The 14,074-nt window shown below is 44.9% G+C and overlaps 1 protein-coding gene across 1 annotated transcript in view; it reads right to left on the bottom strand.

Moving 5' to 3' along the window:
- The window catches only part of SLIT1 (slit guidance ligand 1), an 899,254-nt gene that overhangs the window by 353,730 nt on the left and 531,450 nt on the right, over positions 1 to 14,074 (bottom strand). Inside the window, exon 5 of the mRNA XM_078643589.1 lies at positions 9,310 to 9,381. Within this exon, the coding sequence (XP_078499715.1) occupies positions 9,310 to 9,381 (72 nt within the window). The remainder of the gene's footprint in view (positions 1 to 9,309; positions 9,382 to 14,074) is intronic.

The following is a 14,074-nucleotide window of genomic DNA, read 5'->3' as shown; positions in this document are numbered from 1 at the left end:
ATTGAGTATCTGCAGATGCACTGGATGAAATGTGCTAGTTATCACTATTGCATTTATAAGAGTGGGGAGGCCATTGATTCACAAAAGGTGGAGCCTCGAGTCATGAAACCCCACTCTCCTTCACAATAAAAAGTGCTTAGATTGCCCTCTGCACATCTGTCTTTATGTTTGTGCCATGCAGTTTTTAGATGTAGATAACTTAGTTTTTTCCATATAACGTGAGTGGGAGATGCATGGCATAAGTCATATGTATGCTGACGCGCAAAGTGTAAAATGCTATCTTTTACCATTTTTGAGTGTGGAGGGGGCACGACTGACAGCCAAAGCCTGGAGTAGGCCATAAGTTACCCCCACTTCCAGTGACTTCCAAATGGCTTGCCCTAAGTCTAATATTTCCAAAATGTACTCTTGTTTGTAATATTTGAAGGGCTTTACATTTCTATTTGCTACAATACATTATTTTAATCTTCCACAAAATCGAAAGCCCAAAAACATACACCTGCACAGCTGCTAAAACATTATTGCAAAATTATGTTTTCAGAGGTTCAATAAAATGCATCTCACATTTTCATATCAGCATTTGTTGAGTCTATACAATTTGGAGGTATAACATTGGGCATCACAAAGTCAACATAAATAGAGTAGAAAGAGCATTACATTTTGAAAGTCTGTGAAATAAAAGTATTCTCCATCTATAGAAATAAGTAGAGTTAACATATACTCATAGTTTATCTGCATAGTTACTAAAAACCACTGCAAATTTGTAAGCATATTAATTGCATAAAAATCACAAATGAAATAGAAATCTGAGTTAAAATGAAATGAACACGTGTGAACATTAGTTTAATTCCCCAAAGACTCTCCACTAGGTCTTGACACAGTTGGGAAACACTTTTCACGAAGCGTTTATGCAACCAATAAATCAATCAATCAAGGTTCTCAAGGCGCTGCCTAAATGATACCAGAAGTAAGGGAAAAAATGTCCTTCAAGTAAAAGGGATCATCACGTGACTTGATATTAATCAGGAAGATCATATGCTACTGGAGTGAAATGAGTTCAGGGAGGGGCCGCTTCTACTTTTAAAGGAAATTACCACCGAACAGCTGCACAATTCCCGACAAATGGATTGCTGAAGATGTGGCTTTTCAGTCACCCTCTTCAGACTGCCTCTGAGCTAAAAGAACCACTTCCTTGGAGTGGACGGGATTAAAGATGCAAAGAAGAAATGTATGGCCAGACAGTGGCAGATCCACCGCTAAGGGAGCCGAGTGCCGTCCCACTGCTTTTTTGCAGTGACACAAAGAGAAAATAAAATGATCATAACTCACTTTATTGTCATTTTATTTTCTCCTACTTCTGCATCCTTACGTTACAGGGTGGGGGCAGGGGAGGAGTGGTAGCACCCTCCTAAAGTGCACAGTGACTGCTTGGCCGGCCCCCTTATGCTGCCCAAAACAGTTGTGAGCACTTTGCATGTTCTCCATGCAGGCTGTACTACAGCCTAAATGGAGAACATGCCCAGGCCCCCAGTTAGTGTCTGAGCACCGAAACACGGAGCTCAGACCAATCACAACACTGCCTTAGCAGTATTGTGAATGGCTGACTGGTCGCCTGGGTGTTCTTCCGGTAAGGCTGAGCGAGGAAGGACTATGGAGGCGAGGAACGAACGAGAAGGTAAGTTTTTGAAAATTTGTATTCCTGCTTCCCTCCAAGCCCTCCCGCCCCCTACCTCCCACATCCACCCCCCTCCCACCCTCCTACCTCCGATCAGTGCTAGCCACCACTGTGACCAGATGTACTCCCATATTTGCAACGCTCTTCCTGCGCTTGCACTGCATTTGGTTGACAATGGATACATATTCTTTCAAGTCAGTTTCCCTGTGTCCTCTTTATTCATTTTACATTTTGGTTCGGCTTCAGCCTACTGACATCTACTGGTTGATTTAACTGGAGCCAGCAACATTTCGTCAGTTGTAAACCAGTATAATTGACTCATAAATTCATCCTATCAATGATAATCACCCAGATAACTACTTCTCCTCCAATGTGCCTGCTTCATCCATCTCTTGTGCTGACCAAGTATAGCACAATGAGTCTTCACTAGTCTTTTGTATTTCTAGCCTTTTACACTTCCCAAATTGTTAGGGACATTCCCTAAAACCTTCTGAAAGACATGCTTTTTTATGGCTTTATTATACTCACGTGCACCCCTCCCTTTCCCGGTGACCAGTTACTCTACCATGATTGTCCTGGTCTTTCCTTTTCACATAAGCAGTTGAGTTCCAGCTGTCCTGACACTTGGAAGGGGACGCTCCTAAATTAAAGTATCACTCTGGCATTTTTATTAAGCTCTTTCTTCTCCTGGTCCAGAAGCCAACCACAGAGGCAAACTACAGACCCACGCATTGACATAGCGAATTCCATCCCCTACCTACCCATTAAATGCCACAATCATACCAATCTCTACTTGAGGGCTCCCTGATTTAAAGTTACTGCATCTCCCGGTAGCCTCCTCAGCATGAAAAGTCCTTATTCATAGGATCTAAAGTGTGGCAGCTAATGCCAAGAGCCTGTAGCATGTGAAAGGGCCATAAAGTCAATCTCTGCGCCTCACATTCAACGTCCAACCAATTATTCAGCCATACTTTCCGTTCATCCATCTAAACCTATGTCAGCTTCACCATCCCACTTAATTTTATGTACTATAATCATGACCTCCGTAATTATGTGGTAGCTATCGGAAAATGATTGATCACATTTAGCAGTCCTTTTTGGGGAGTTAAGGGGTACTTGGTGTACTTCTCAGTTGTAAAACCTAAAAGCAATTGTGTACATCAACTAACTAATTATTTTGTTAGTTGTCTCCCTCCCTCTACAAAGCTCCATAAACATCTATTTGCTCCATTTTCATTAGTTTCACTTTAGTTGCCTTGTTTCCTGTATTTACACTTATTTTACAATCCACACGCCTCTGTCCCACAATCTATGATTTTCAAAACTGCGACTGGACATTAAATGTAGTCTTTTAGCACAAGAGACAACTGATTAGGACAAAAGTAAATGGTGAAAGATATTTCCTTATAATCTGTCAACCGATTATGTGGTAGAAAGTGTATTATGTAACTAGTGCTGCATTGTGTAGTAATAGCAATTGCCATGGAAATAGATACTTTTAGTGGCCATATCTGTTATTATAATGGAATATGTGGCACTGAAAACATAAGGATCACTTCCTGTTCATGTAGTTGCATATCATTTGTCCCTGTTTGTGTTATTTTACTTAAGATCACTAAAATTATGTTAGTATACACTTAGGTAATTTCAGAACTAATGTACCCACGGTTTAATCATGACTTCCTCACTTACCTATATTGAGTGTTCCAGGTCAAATTAACTGCGCCTTCCTGTGCCTCGGTTTCCATTTTCCAAAAATACGAACCACTTAGAAACGAGCTGCGTGCAAGTGGGTATAGAGCTATATAAATAAATATTTTCTGCGATTTTCCAGCAAACCCTTTTTTTTAGCGATTTTTCCACCTCTTTATTTCTTTATATTTACGAACAACATGATTCTGCTCAAAGTTTATTAAGTGCAAAAAAAATCCTGAGCTTGACAGGAAGCACAGCTTGTCAGATAGGCATAACTGTAGCCTAGACCCTTTAAGTGGCATATCATGGGCTCTTCTGGTGCATAATATTATTGTGCACGTTTTTTCCACTCTCTTTCATCTCAGAATCTGAATAAATTCAATGACAAGCCTGTGGCTAACTTGTTCCTGCATGGCTCCTTCAGGCTGCATGTCCCTACCGCAGGAACGGCAGAAGAAGCAATGGCCATAATATTTATCGGCCCATTAAATATTGGCCTCCTTACAAGGAGCTGAAGTCACATCATGTGAGTGGCTGTAAATTGCGCCAAGAATAATGTTAAAAGATTTAGGCTTTATCCTCATGTGTAGGTCACCAATACGTTGGGCTATATTATGGCTCAGCTTGCATATGTTGTGGTTCAAATTCTGGCATATTTCCCTTGCATTATTGTGCATGAACACTTCAATTTGTGGTTTGATACAGCACAACTTCTTTGCACCATGGTCTCCAAGGCATTGCTACATGATGGTTTCTTTTCAAACATCAAGGCCTCTAGTTCCATAAGGATGAGATGATTGGCACTTTGGCTCTTAGAGAGATGTCCTTTGAAGTATTTGTTTGAGCTCTAAAGACTGGGGTTCTATTTTCTGCTAATGTTCTGTCACTAGAGTGAATCTAAAAGAACATTTCCTATGTCTACTAATTTTAACGCAAATGTGTACAGATCCACTACAACCCGCAGCCTTCCTTGACCCCATACGTGAGTGACAGAGAGTGTAGAGTCTCGTGTCTCCATTTTCTTTCTTATCCCCTTCCACTTACTCCACTTTTACCACTGGCTCTCATGGTCTAGTACATGCAGTCTCTGGGGGGACAGTGAGAGACAGAAAAGAACATTGCTTCTGTTGGATCTTGCGACCAAGATTAGTGAAGAATCTGGCAGTATTGTGGCTCAGTGGTAGAGGACCACAGTGGATGTTGCTTGGCTGGTAAAAAATGCTCGGATGTCACTGAAAAGGTCTGGATGTGCCTTCTACAGAAGAAAACGTGTCTGCAGCTTGATGTTCTTTGTAATCCTCCCTCATCTTCATCTGCCTTTTTAAGCTAAATTGAAAGAAAAAGGTTTCCTTTTCCTAGGTAGTAAGGTGACTGGAGAAGAGTTGTTTCTTTGATTCCATGAAATCCATCTGCAAGGTAGTTTATTGGACAAAAGATTTCCAGCTCTGTTTGGCGATGATGTATTTATGCCATTGACTGGGACTTTCCTCAGTCCTAGTCATGTCTGACATTTCAGAGGCATTTGGTACATTTGACTGAGTGTTGCTACGTGCCCGCTGACCTTGGCAGCTGATGGGGGCATGGCTCTTCAGAAAGCCAATGGATACCACCGGCTAATATTACCAAAATACATGGTCTAATGTGCCACCAGTATCCTTGTCAATCCCATATCTCTGTCTCACTCCAAGGCAGGCCAGGGACAGGCTTCATGACTCTGGCAGGCTCTTTAGCCGAAGTAGCTGACTGGTTGGGAAAACGTAGGTTGAACGTCAATCAAGACAAGATGAAAATTATTAAGCTAGTTTCAGAGTGTTGCTGGAGACTGAGCCGTGTGTGTAAACACTACTATTAGTTGATGGTGCACGCATGCAACCTTTTGTTCCTCTTCCACTGTAATCCATACATACTCGTTTAAATAGCTTTTAATTCCAGGATCAGGGCTTTTAAAACAAGCATTGGAAATGCAATAGGTCTCGCAATAACGCGAGTCTGAACTATTAGCATTGTAAATGATAATGCCCTTTATTTTTGCGTTCTGGTTTTTGGAACATAAATAAAAGGCTTTGTCATTTACAAGGCCTATAGCTTAAATTTGCGTTAAAACGAGACCTATTGCATTGCAATGGTGGTGGTGCTGCTGAGTTTTCTCTGAATCTGCACTCTGAATCTGCACTCTGAATCTGCACTCTGAATCTGCACTCTGAATCTGCACCCACATTCTGCACCCACAATCTGCACCCACAATCTGCACCCACAATCTGCACCCACAATCTGCACTCTGAATCTGCACTCTGAATCTGCACTCTGAATCTGCACCCACAATCTGCACCCACAATCTGCACCCCCAATCTGCACCCCCAATCTGCACCCACAATCTGCACCCACAATCTGCACCCACAATCTGCACCCACAATCTGGACCCTGAATCTGCACCCTGAATCTGCACCCTGAATCTGCACCCTGAATCTGCACTCTGAATCTGCACTCTGAATCTGCACCCACAATCTGCCTTCTGAATCTGCACCCACAATCTGCACTCTGAATCTGCACTCTGAATCTGCACCCACAATCTGCACCCACAATCTGCACCCACAATCTGCACCCACAATCTGCACCCTGAATCTGCACCCACAATCTGCACCCTGAATCTGCACCCTGAATCTGCACCCTGAATCTGCACCCTGAATCTGCACCCTGAATCTGCACTCTGAATCTGCACCCACAATCTGCACCCACAATCTGCACCCACAATCTGCACCCACAATCTGCACTCTGAATCTGCACTCTGAATCTGCACTCTGAATCTGCACCCACAATCTGCACCCACAATCTGCGCCCACAATCTGCACCCACAATCTGCACCCACAATCTGCACCCACAATCTGCACCCACAATCTGCACTCTGAATCTGCACTCTGAATCTGCACTCTGAATCTGCAGCCACAATCTGCACCCACAATCTGCACCCACAATCTGCACCCACAATCTGCACCCACAATGTGTGAGTGGCGTTGCGTGTGTGAGTGGCGTTGCGTGGATGAGTGGGGTTGCGTGTGTGAGTGGGGTTGCGTGTGTGAGTGGCGTTGCGTGTGTGAGTGGCGTTGCGTGTGTGAGTGGCGTTGTGTGTGTGAGTGGCGTTGCGTGGATGAGTGGGGTTGCCTGGATGAGTGGGGTTGCGTGTGTGAGTGGCGTTGCGTGTGTGAGTGGCGTTGTGTGTGTGAGTGGCGTTGCGTGTGTGAGTGGCGTTGCGTGTGTGAGTGGCGTTGCGTGTGTGAGTGGCGTTGCGTGTGTGAGTGGCGTTGCGTGTGTGAGTGGCGTTGCGTGTGTGAGTGGCGTTGCGTGTGTGAGTGGCGTTGCGTGGGTGAGTTGCGCTGCGTGGGTGAGTGGTGTTGCGTGGGTGAGTGGCGTTGCGTGTGTGAGTGGCGTTGCGTGGGTGAGTTGTGTTGCGTGTATGAGTGGCGTTGCGTGGGTGAGTTGTGTTGCGTGTGTGAGTGGTGTTGCTTGGGTGAGTGGTGTTGCGTGGATGAGTGGCGTTGCGTGGATGAGTGGGGTTGCGTGGATGAGTGGGGTTGCGTGGATGAGTTGTGTTGCGTGTGTGAGTGGTGTTGCTTGGGTGAGTGGCGTTGCGTGGGTGAGTGTGGTGTTGCGTGGATGATAGTGGGCTTGCGTGGGTGTGAGTGGCGTTGCGTGTCTGTAAGTGTTGCTGTGTGGGTGAAAGTGGCACAGAGCCTTTGTTGTGGCCTGGCGCAGGAGAAATGCTGCTGCTGCTAATTAAATACAAGAGTGGCCGGGAAGCGGCCGGGAAACACAAGTACGGCCGGCCACATAATTAGGGGAGGAGAAGCCGCACAGCACACGCTGGGAGAAGCCCTTTGATGTGCTGTGCGGCCGCGATGCGCGCTCTGTGCTGGGGGAGGGGGGAGGGCCATTAGCCTGAACTCGCGGCAAGATCAAACGAAGGGTGGGAGGGACATTGAGGAACAGATGGCCATGAAAGTGTATGGGCCAAAAGCGCGTGCCTGTGGCCACGTGCACTCGAAGAAAACGCCACGAAAAAAAGCGGTGGTTTGACAATCAGTTCGAGCACTTGAATTCTCGCCATTTCCCATTCCTTCGGAATGGTAAAGGCGAGACCTAAAAAAATATCTTACAGTGTTTAGAGATCCATGCAGTCTCTTGACATACTTTACCATATATCACTGGTTCATGCATTGGTGACAAGATTGCAGGCACAGGGCTCTATATCTACGTTCTGTGTTAACAATGGTAGAGATTGCATTTTCTAGTGTGACCCTCTGGTTGTAGAACAGAACAAACTCTCTCTACTCTTTAGATGCATTCAAAGTCCCACTGCAAACCACACTTCTCCCGTGTCGATTGTCTTACCTGAATCCACATGACTCGTTTTCAGGGATTAATTGATGGAATAATTGTTGATTCACAATCTGAAAAGGCCTTGCTTACTCTAAGAGAACATTAAAAGAAACATTGTTCGCAAGTTCACACTATTGGAGAGTTTTCCTGTTAGGAGATGATGGACAAGGAGGATGTTTTGAAGCACAGTAATAGCTGTCCAAAATGCATTTCCCCCAAATTTGCCTCTGTTTCCCTCCTGAATTTGTCTAGTGCAGGTCTCTAGGTGTTTGACTACCTTTTACTTCTTTCACATAAACATTATGTTGATGTTTTCATGAAATAAATACAGGAAAATGGCAGAACTCTTTGGTTCAGAATTTTGTGTCTTATTCAAATTGTATATTTTGTTCATAGGAATAAAGTATGCAGATCAAGGTCCAGATTTCTCATTAACAGCACAACACAAATAAATGTCCGCTAATTGGAAGGTTCTGCCACTTCAGATATGTATAGTGCCCATCAAGATCTATAGTTCCTTGATCAAGTATGTTATGGTGAGCTTGGACTGCTCAGTGTTTAATTTGGCTTGGTGGTTGCAGGAGGGGGTCACTGACACTCATTTTGGAGACCCTGACTTCTTTTCATCATCAGACATTGACTGAGAACAAACGAGATAGAGAGGGAGTGGCATGAAAGGGATAAAGGAAGAAAAAGCAAAATTTAGAAAAAACAGTGACGAATGGAGAAAACAGGAGGAGAAAGAATTGGATTCAGATAAAGAGACAGGGATTGTAAGAAAGAGGCAGGAAGTGGATTCAAAATTAGGCAACCCCGCCATTCGGAACTGGGGCCAATCACTTTGTCCCACGAAGAAAGAAACAAAACACTCGTACTGAGAAACTAGTTCATACAACTATTGGGTGATCCAAGGAAGGAAGCCATGATGGTATTTCCCAATGTTGTGTATGTATGCAAGTATGTATATATGTTTGTATGTATGGGTTAAGTATGTAGTGTTAGTGCCATACGATCATTTTCATGGCCTTGTAGCACAAACTGAGAGTTTTGCCATCTGTTCTGCTCCCTTATTAGTGTTGCTAAATAAGGCCATTATTCACAATGGCATCATAAAAAGGGAAAATGTGAGTGATTTATCATTATGGGCTTTATTCAAAGCAGCTTGCATCTGTTTTATGTTTCTCGTGTTTCGCACGCCACTAAAGGGAAAAGCTGCTTTCCCCAGATAATAGGATTCCGCATGGCAAGCCGTAATTCACTCTAATTAGTTTCACTGTATCTCATCCTCTGGCGTTACATCATGGAGGAGGAAAGGGGGAACGAGCAAAGTAGTAAGTGTAACTGCGCCACATCGAAGGGGACAGGTGCTCTGCTCACGAGTCATGACGTAGCAACGTTGCCATTGGCTCTAATGCAGGCCAAGAAAATGGTCGACTACCCTCCTTGCTGGGTCGTAAAACACAACCGTAATTGGGATGCAGTGGGACCCCTGCACCATAGGCCCCACTTCCACTGCACCTGCTTCACCAGCCCGACTCATAACTCCTTCGCACCAAGCTACTCACAGGTTCTTGAGGTCGGTGGCTCCACGGAAGGCCTTCCTTGGGATTGCTTGAATCGCATTCTCGCTGAGATCCCTGCAGGGAAAGAGAGAGACAGCAGAATTTTCAGAAAAAAACAGAGAATAACTTTGACATTTTCAATTCTTTCTGTGCAGCAGTTTCCTGCAGATCTACTGACCCCAGTTCAGGAAGAAATGCTTTGATATTGTACAGTGTGGTGCAGCACGTGGAGGCTGGCCGAGTCTTGCAAAGGAATTATTACTTAATGTTAAATTATTGAGGATTTTTTGCGCAGTTCAAAAGATTTTTCTCCACAGGCACTAGTATCAAAGCATGGTGGCACGTGCCTCTTGTGAAAGAGTGGTGTAGTCGTCTGAAGTGATACTTTATTTATTTAATCGGTATTGCTACTGCTTCCAGGTAAAGCATGGAGAAAATTTAATGACTTCTATACTTTCAGGAGACACCTGAAAATAATTTCAAATTAACTTCCTCGTGGACAGCAGGAACTCAGCACACACTGCCATTTAACATAAAATAAAGGGATCCCGTCCTTATGTTTTAATTTCCTTGGCCTTCCTGCAGTCAGTCTCATCATGCATGTCATTGAGTCATGACGTCCCTCCTCTTTCCATGCCTAACCTTTGACTCTCTAGGTGCATACAATGACCACACCTGCTTAGCACCACCCTTTAACCTTTGTCCGTTAGGATCAGGGTTGGAACAGGTTGCCTCTGATGGCTGCTGACAAGTTTTCCAACTTTGTCCAAAGCATGGGAACTCACATACATTTTACCAGGGGCCAAAATGTTTGATCTGCTATGTGACCGAGGGCCGCATTAATGCCAGCAGGTTAGGCGGGGGTAAGGGGTTGCTGGTGGTGGCATGGTGGGTATAACGAAAGTCAAATATCTCTCTCTCTCTCTATCTTCTCCCTCGCTCTCTCTATGCTTAATTGCACAATGTGAAAACAGAAAACCTGGGATTAACCCCGACTACCCCACTTTAGAAAATTGTGTGATCATAGGCAACAGTTTTATTTCAATTTCCCTCCTTTTTCTTCATTCTTACATTTGAGAAGACCTCAAAATATACGACTTCAGGATGTGTGCTGTACAAAACCTTCTCCTGTGTTTGATTTAATAAACTATAATGTTCATATATAAGAGGAACCCAAGCCACCCAGAGGGTCACTGGTCTAAAGCAAGTTTAAGCACCACCCTTCTGGATAGTGAAAGCCTTTTCCAGACCTGTTTATAAACACACACACACACACACACACGTGTGCGCACACACACGGATGTATGACGGTACGACGCGTACCGTCACAACGCGTGCTTTTACAACGCGTCTTTTACAACGCAAGTTGTAACCACGACTTGCGTTGGGGGCGCGGATAGTAAATAATATAATTTACTATTCCAACACCAGTCCCCGTGGATACTAGGGAAGGTGTTGGAATAGTAATTTTACTATTCTTTATTCTCTAGCGCTCTCCAGCGCAAGTCGTGGTTACGACTTGCGTTGTAATGGACGCGTTCTAAAAGTACTGCGGTGTAAAATCCGCGTCGAAAAGGATGTTCCCCTACACACACACAGGTTGGGTGTGGAAGAGCCAACTGAGCGCCCATTCTTCTGTCAATCAATCACATGAAAGTAATGCAGGCCACTGTCAGGCTTCAGCTTTTAAAGCTAGCAGCCCTCAGCTAATGTAGAACCCCATGCAGGCAGCACAGTGCACAGAGCATAATGAAGTCTCACCTCCTGCGTTGTTGGCAGGAAGTGGCACCATGGGCAAAGGAATCCAGAATCCACTGAAAGCAAAGAGAGCTCTGCAAATACAAGCACACGTTCAGGTGTGCTTGAGTAGAAAACAACAGTGCTCCGACCCAAAGAAAGATGGAGTCTTTGAATGACTGACGGTATGAATACTGCATAATAGATTAATTGCTTTTTATGAGTTCATTTTACGGGATGAAAGGGCGAAACGTCATCCTTCCATAGAGTGACAAAGAGGGCAGATTTACAGTTCATCGAAAATGAATATGCATGAGCCGCATTTGCATGCCATAGATCAGTGTGGGGATAATTTTCGAAAAGGCTAATTTATGATATCACGCTCCCACCTAACATTTTCAGTGCTTATTATGTTTTGAATATACTGCAACACGCATGAAAGATAACAGGCACATGCCAACTGAGCTGAATGAATACAGCACAGAATGACCTAAAGGAAACCATGCAGACTTCCCAACGGACACACTGCACAGTATTGGTTCCCGTCTTACGGTCTTCCAATGAAGAGCATCACAGGGTGGAAGACAAGGTGGGCTGGAAACCCCTGCTCAGAGTGGGTCTCCAGATCGTGTTGGCAGCAGTAGCGGCCGGTGGTGGGAGTGCTGTGGGGCGGTGAGGTGGGGCGGGGTAGGGGTGGAGCAGGGTGGGGGGTAGTAAACTATGGAATATGGCCCAACGGAGGCAAGTAAACAAATAAATAAATAAAATAAATTTTGTTGCGCGTACTGCATAGCATTTGGCAATGCAGCGGGCGCAATGAAATTCGTTTTATTTATTAATTTGTTTACTTACCTCTGTTTGGCCGTATGCCGTAGTTTACTACCCCCCACCCTGATCCTCCCGCGACCCGCCCCACCGCCTGCAGCACTCCCACCACCGGCCACTACTGTTTGGCAGACTGCACAGCCATTGTCAATTGCAGGTTTCTTAGCTCCGCAGGACGTCAGCTGCAGAAGCTTTTGAGTTTTTTACCCTAAGTGGGAGAGGGAGGGCTGGTAGAAGCACCTCAGGTGGAAGAGGGACAAAGTCTCTCCCCTGCAAGGCTTCGCTCCCTTATCTCACACACAGTGGCGGCCGCCACTAATAAAGGGTGGTGAGTGGGTGGGAGGATGGAGCGTGGGGGAGTGTGGGAGAGCGTGCGCAGGAGGAAGTGGGGAACAGGTTAATAATAACTTTTTTTGATTACCTGACGCCTCTGGCCTCCTGCCCCGTTGCGTCGCTACTGCTAGCCTCTTCCTGGGTCCCAGCAGCCACTGGAGCAGACTTCCAGCCAATCCCTGTCCTGCTGAGCAGCACAGGGATTGGTCTGAGCGGGCTGAAAAGACGGCCTGCTCCGGCCTGTGAGTCTGTGGGGGTTTCTCCAGCTGCTGGAGAAACTTAAGTGCGCATGTGTTGTTTTGGTCGGCCTGAGACGGCTGGCCAAACACACATGAGCACTTAGGGAGGGCACAAGCACTCCTTATCCGCCCTCCCATGTCTCGCCCCTCCATGCACAAGCTGGCAAATGAAAAATAAAACGATGCTAGAGCATTGTTTTATTTTTCGTTTGCTACCTCTGCGCCAGGCCGTGGGGCGACGCTCATCTGCCACTGCAGAGGAGCTGCCACTGCTCACACAGTGGAACTTTTTACAAGTTGGCAGGTCTGCCCAGGTTTACACGTTTCAGCTCTGAAATTATTTTCTGCAGCATGATGTGTGGTGCTAGTAATCTAAATGGATATATAAAGAAATATTTATGAATGATAACATCTGCATGTACAAAAATCTCAATACCTAAATGAGCTATGCCGTTCAGTCTCACCACAAACCAAACCAACACCACCATAATCCCTAATCCACGTGGATGAGAATGTTCACATGAAGTGTCATTGAGGCATGAAGAACTATAGTTACTTACCTGTAAACTGTGGTTCTCCAGTATTGGTGTCTTTCATAGATTCACATGCTTGAATATCCCCCGTCGTCGAAGTGGGAGTCCCACGGTACATAAAATAGCAGTCATATATGCATGTATACATGAAAAATATAACTAATAAAAATATACATACATATAGTGCAGTAAATTGTAAATTCTAAAAGTACCATAGAACATAATAGGCCCATTGAAAAGCCTAAGGGAGAACTCACTTTAGTACCATATCTGAGTCATTATGTGTTGGATCACATTCCAGCCAATCAGGCTGTAGCCTCCTCTAGAACCTTCTCCTCAGAAGCCCAAGTCCTCAGATTTTCGTAGCACAGAGTAAGTAAAAGTGCCTGAGGAGAAAGAGAGCCTCTGAGGGGAGGATGGGAGGGTCGCATGTGAATCTATGAAAGACACCAATACTGGAGAACCACAGTTTACAGGTAAGTAACTATAGTTCTTCTCCAGTATTAGGGGTGTCTTTCATAGATTCACATGCTTGAATAGAGTAGAAAGCAGTAAAAACATCACAGGAGTCATGAAGGTAATACATCAAGCAAAGAAGGTAAATATATATATATATATGGTAATATGCACTAAATACCAAAACATAATTATGAAAAAACCTTTATGACTGGAGGCGGGTAGCAACAGAGGCTCACCTTTACTGGAAAAGATTCCGCAGCACCGCTTGACCCACTGCCGCATCCGCGGCGTCTGTTGATTGCAGGCAGTAGTGCTTAGTAAAAGTATGGCTGCTCGACCAAGTAGCAGCATTGCAGATCTGGCGTAAGGGTACCCCCGCAAAAAGGGCAGCCGAAGTAGACACTGCTCTAGTTGAATGAGCTCGAACAGGAGCAGGAAGGGGCTTTCCAGCCCGTTGGTGGCAGAAGGATATGGTAGAGGAGATCCACCTGGTTATAGTCTGCTTGGTAACAGGTTGTCCTTTGCAAGTTGGACCATATGCCACAAACAATTGATCCGATTTTCTGATAGGTGCAGTTCGTTGAATGTAGAATTTGAGACAACGTTTCAAATCTAATGAATGCAATGACCGCTCAGCTGGAG

Source organism: Lissotriton helveticus, chromosome 5_1 (assembly GCF_964261635.1).
Source record: "Lissotriton helveticus chromosome 5_1, aLisHel1.1, whole genome shotgun sequence".
Lineage (NCBI taxonomy): Eukaryota > Metazoa > Chordata > Amphibia > Caudata > Salamandridae > Lissotriton > Lissotriton helveticus.
The sequence above is the reverse complement of the archived record's forward strand: the minus strand, read 5'-3'. Positions and strand labels throughout refer to the sequence as shown.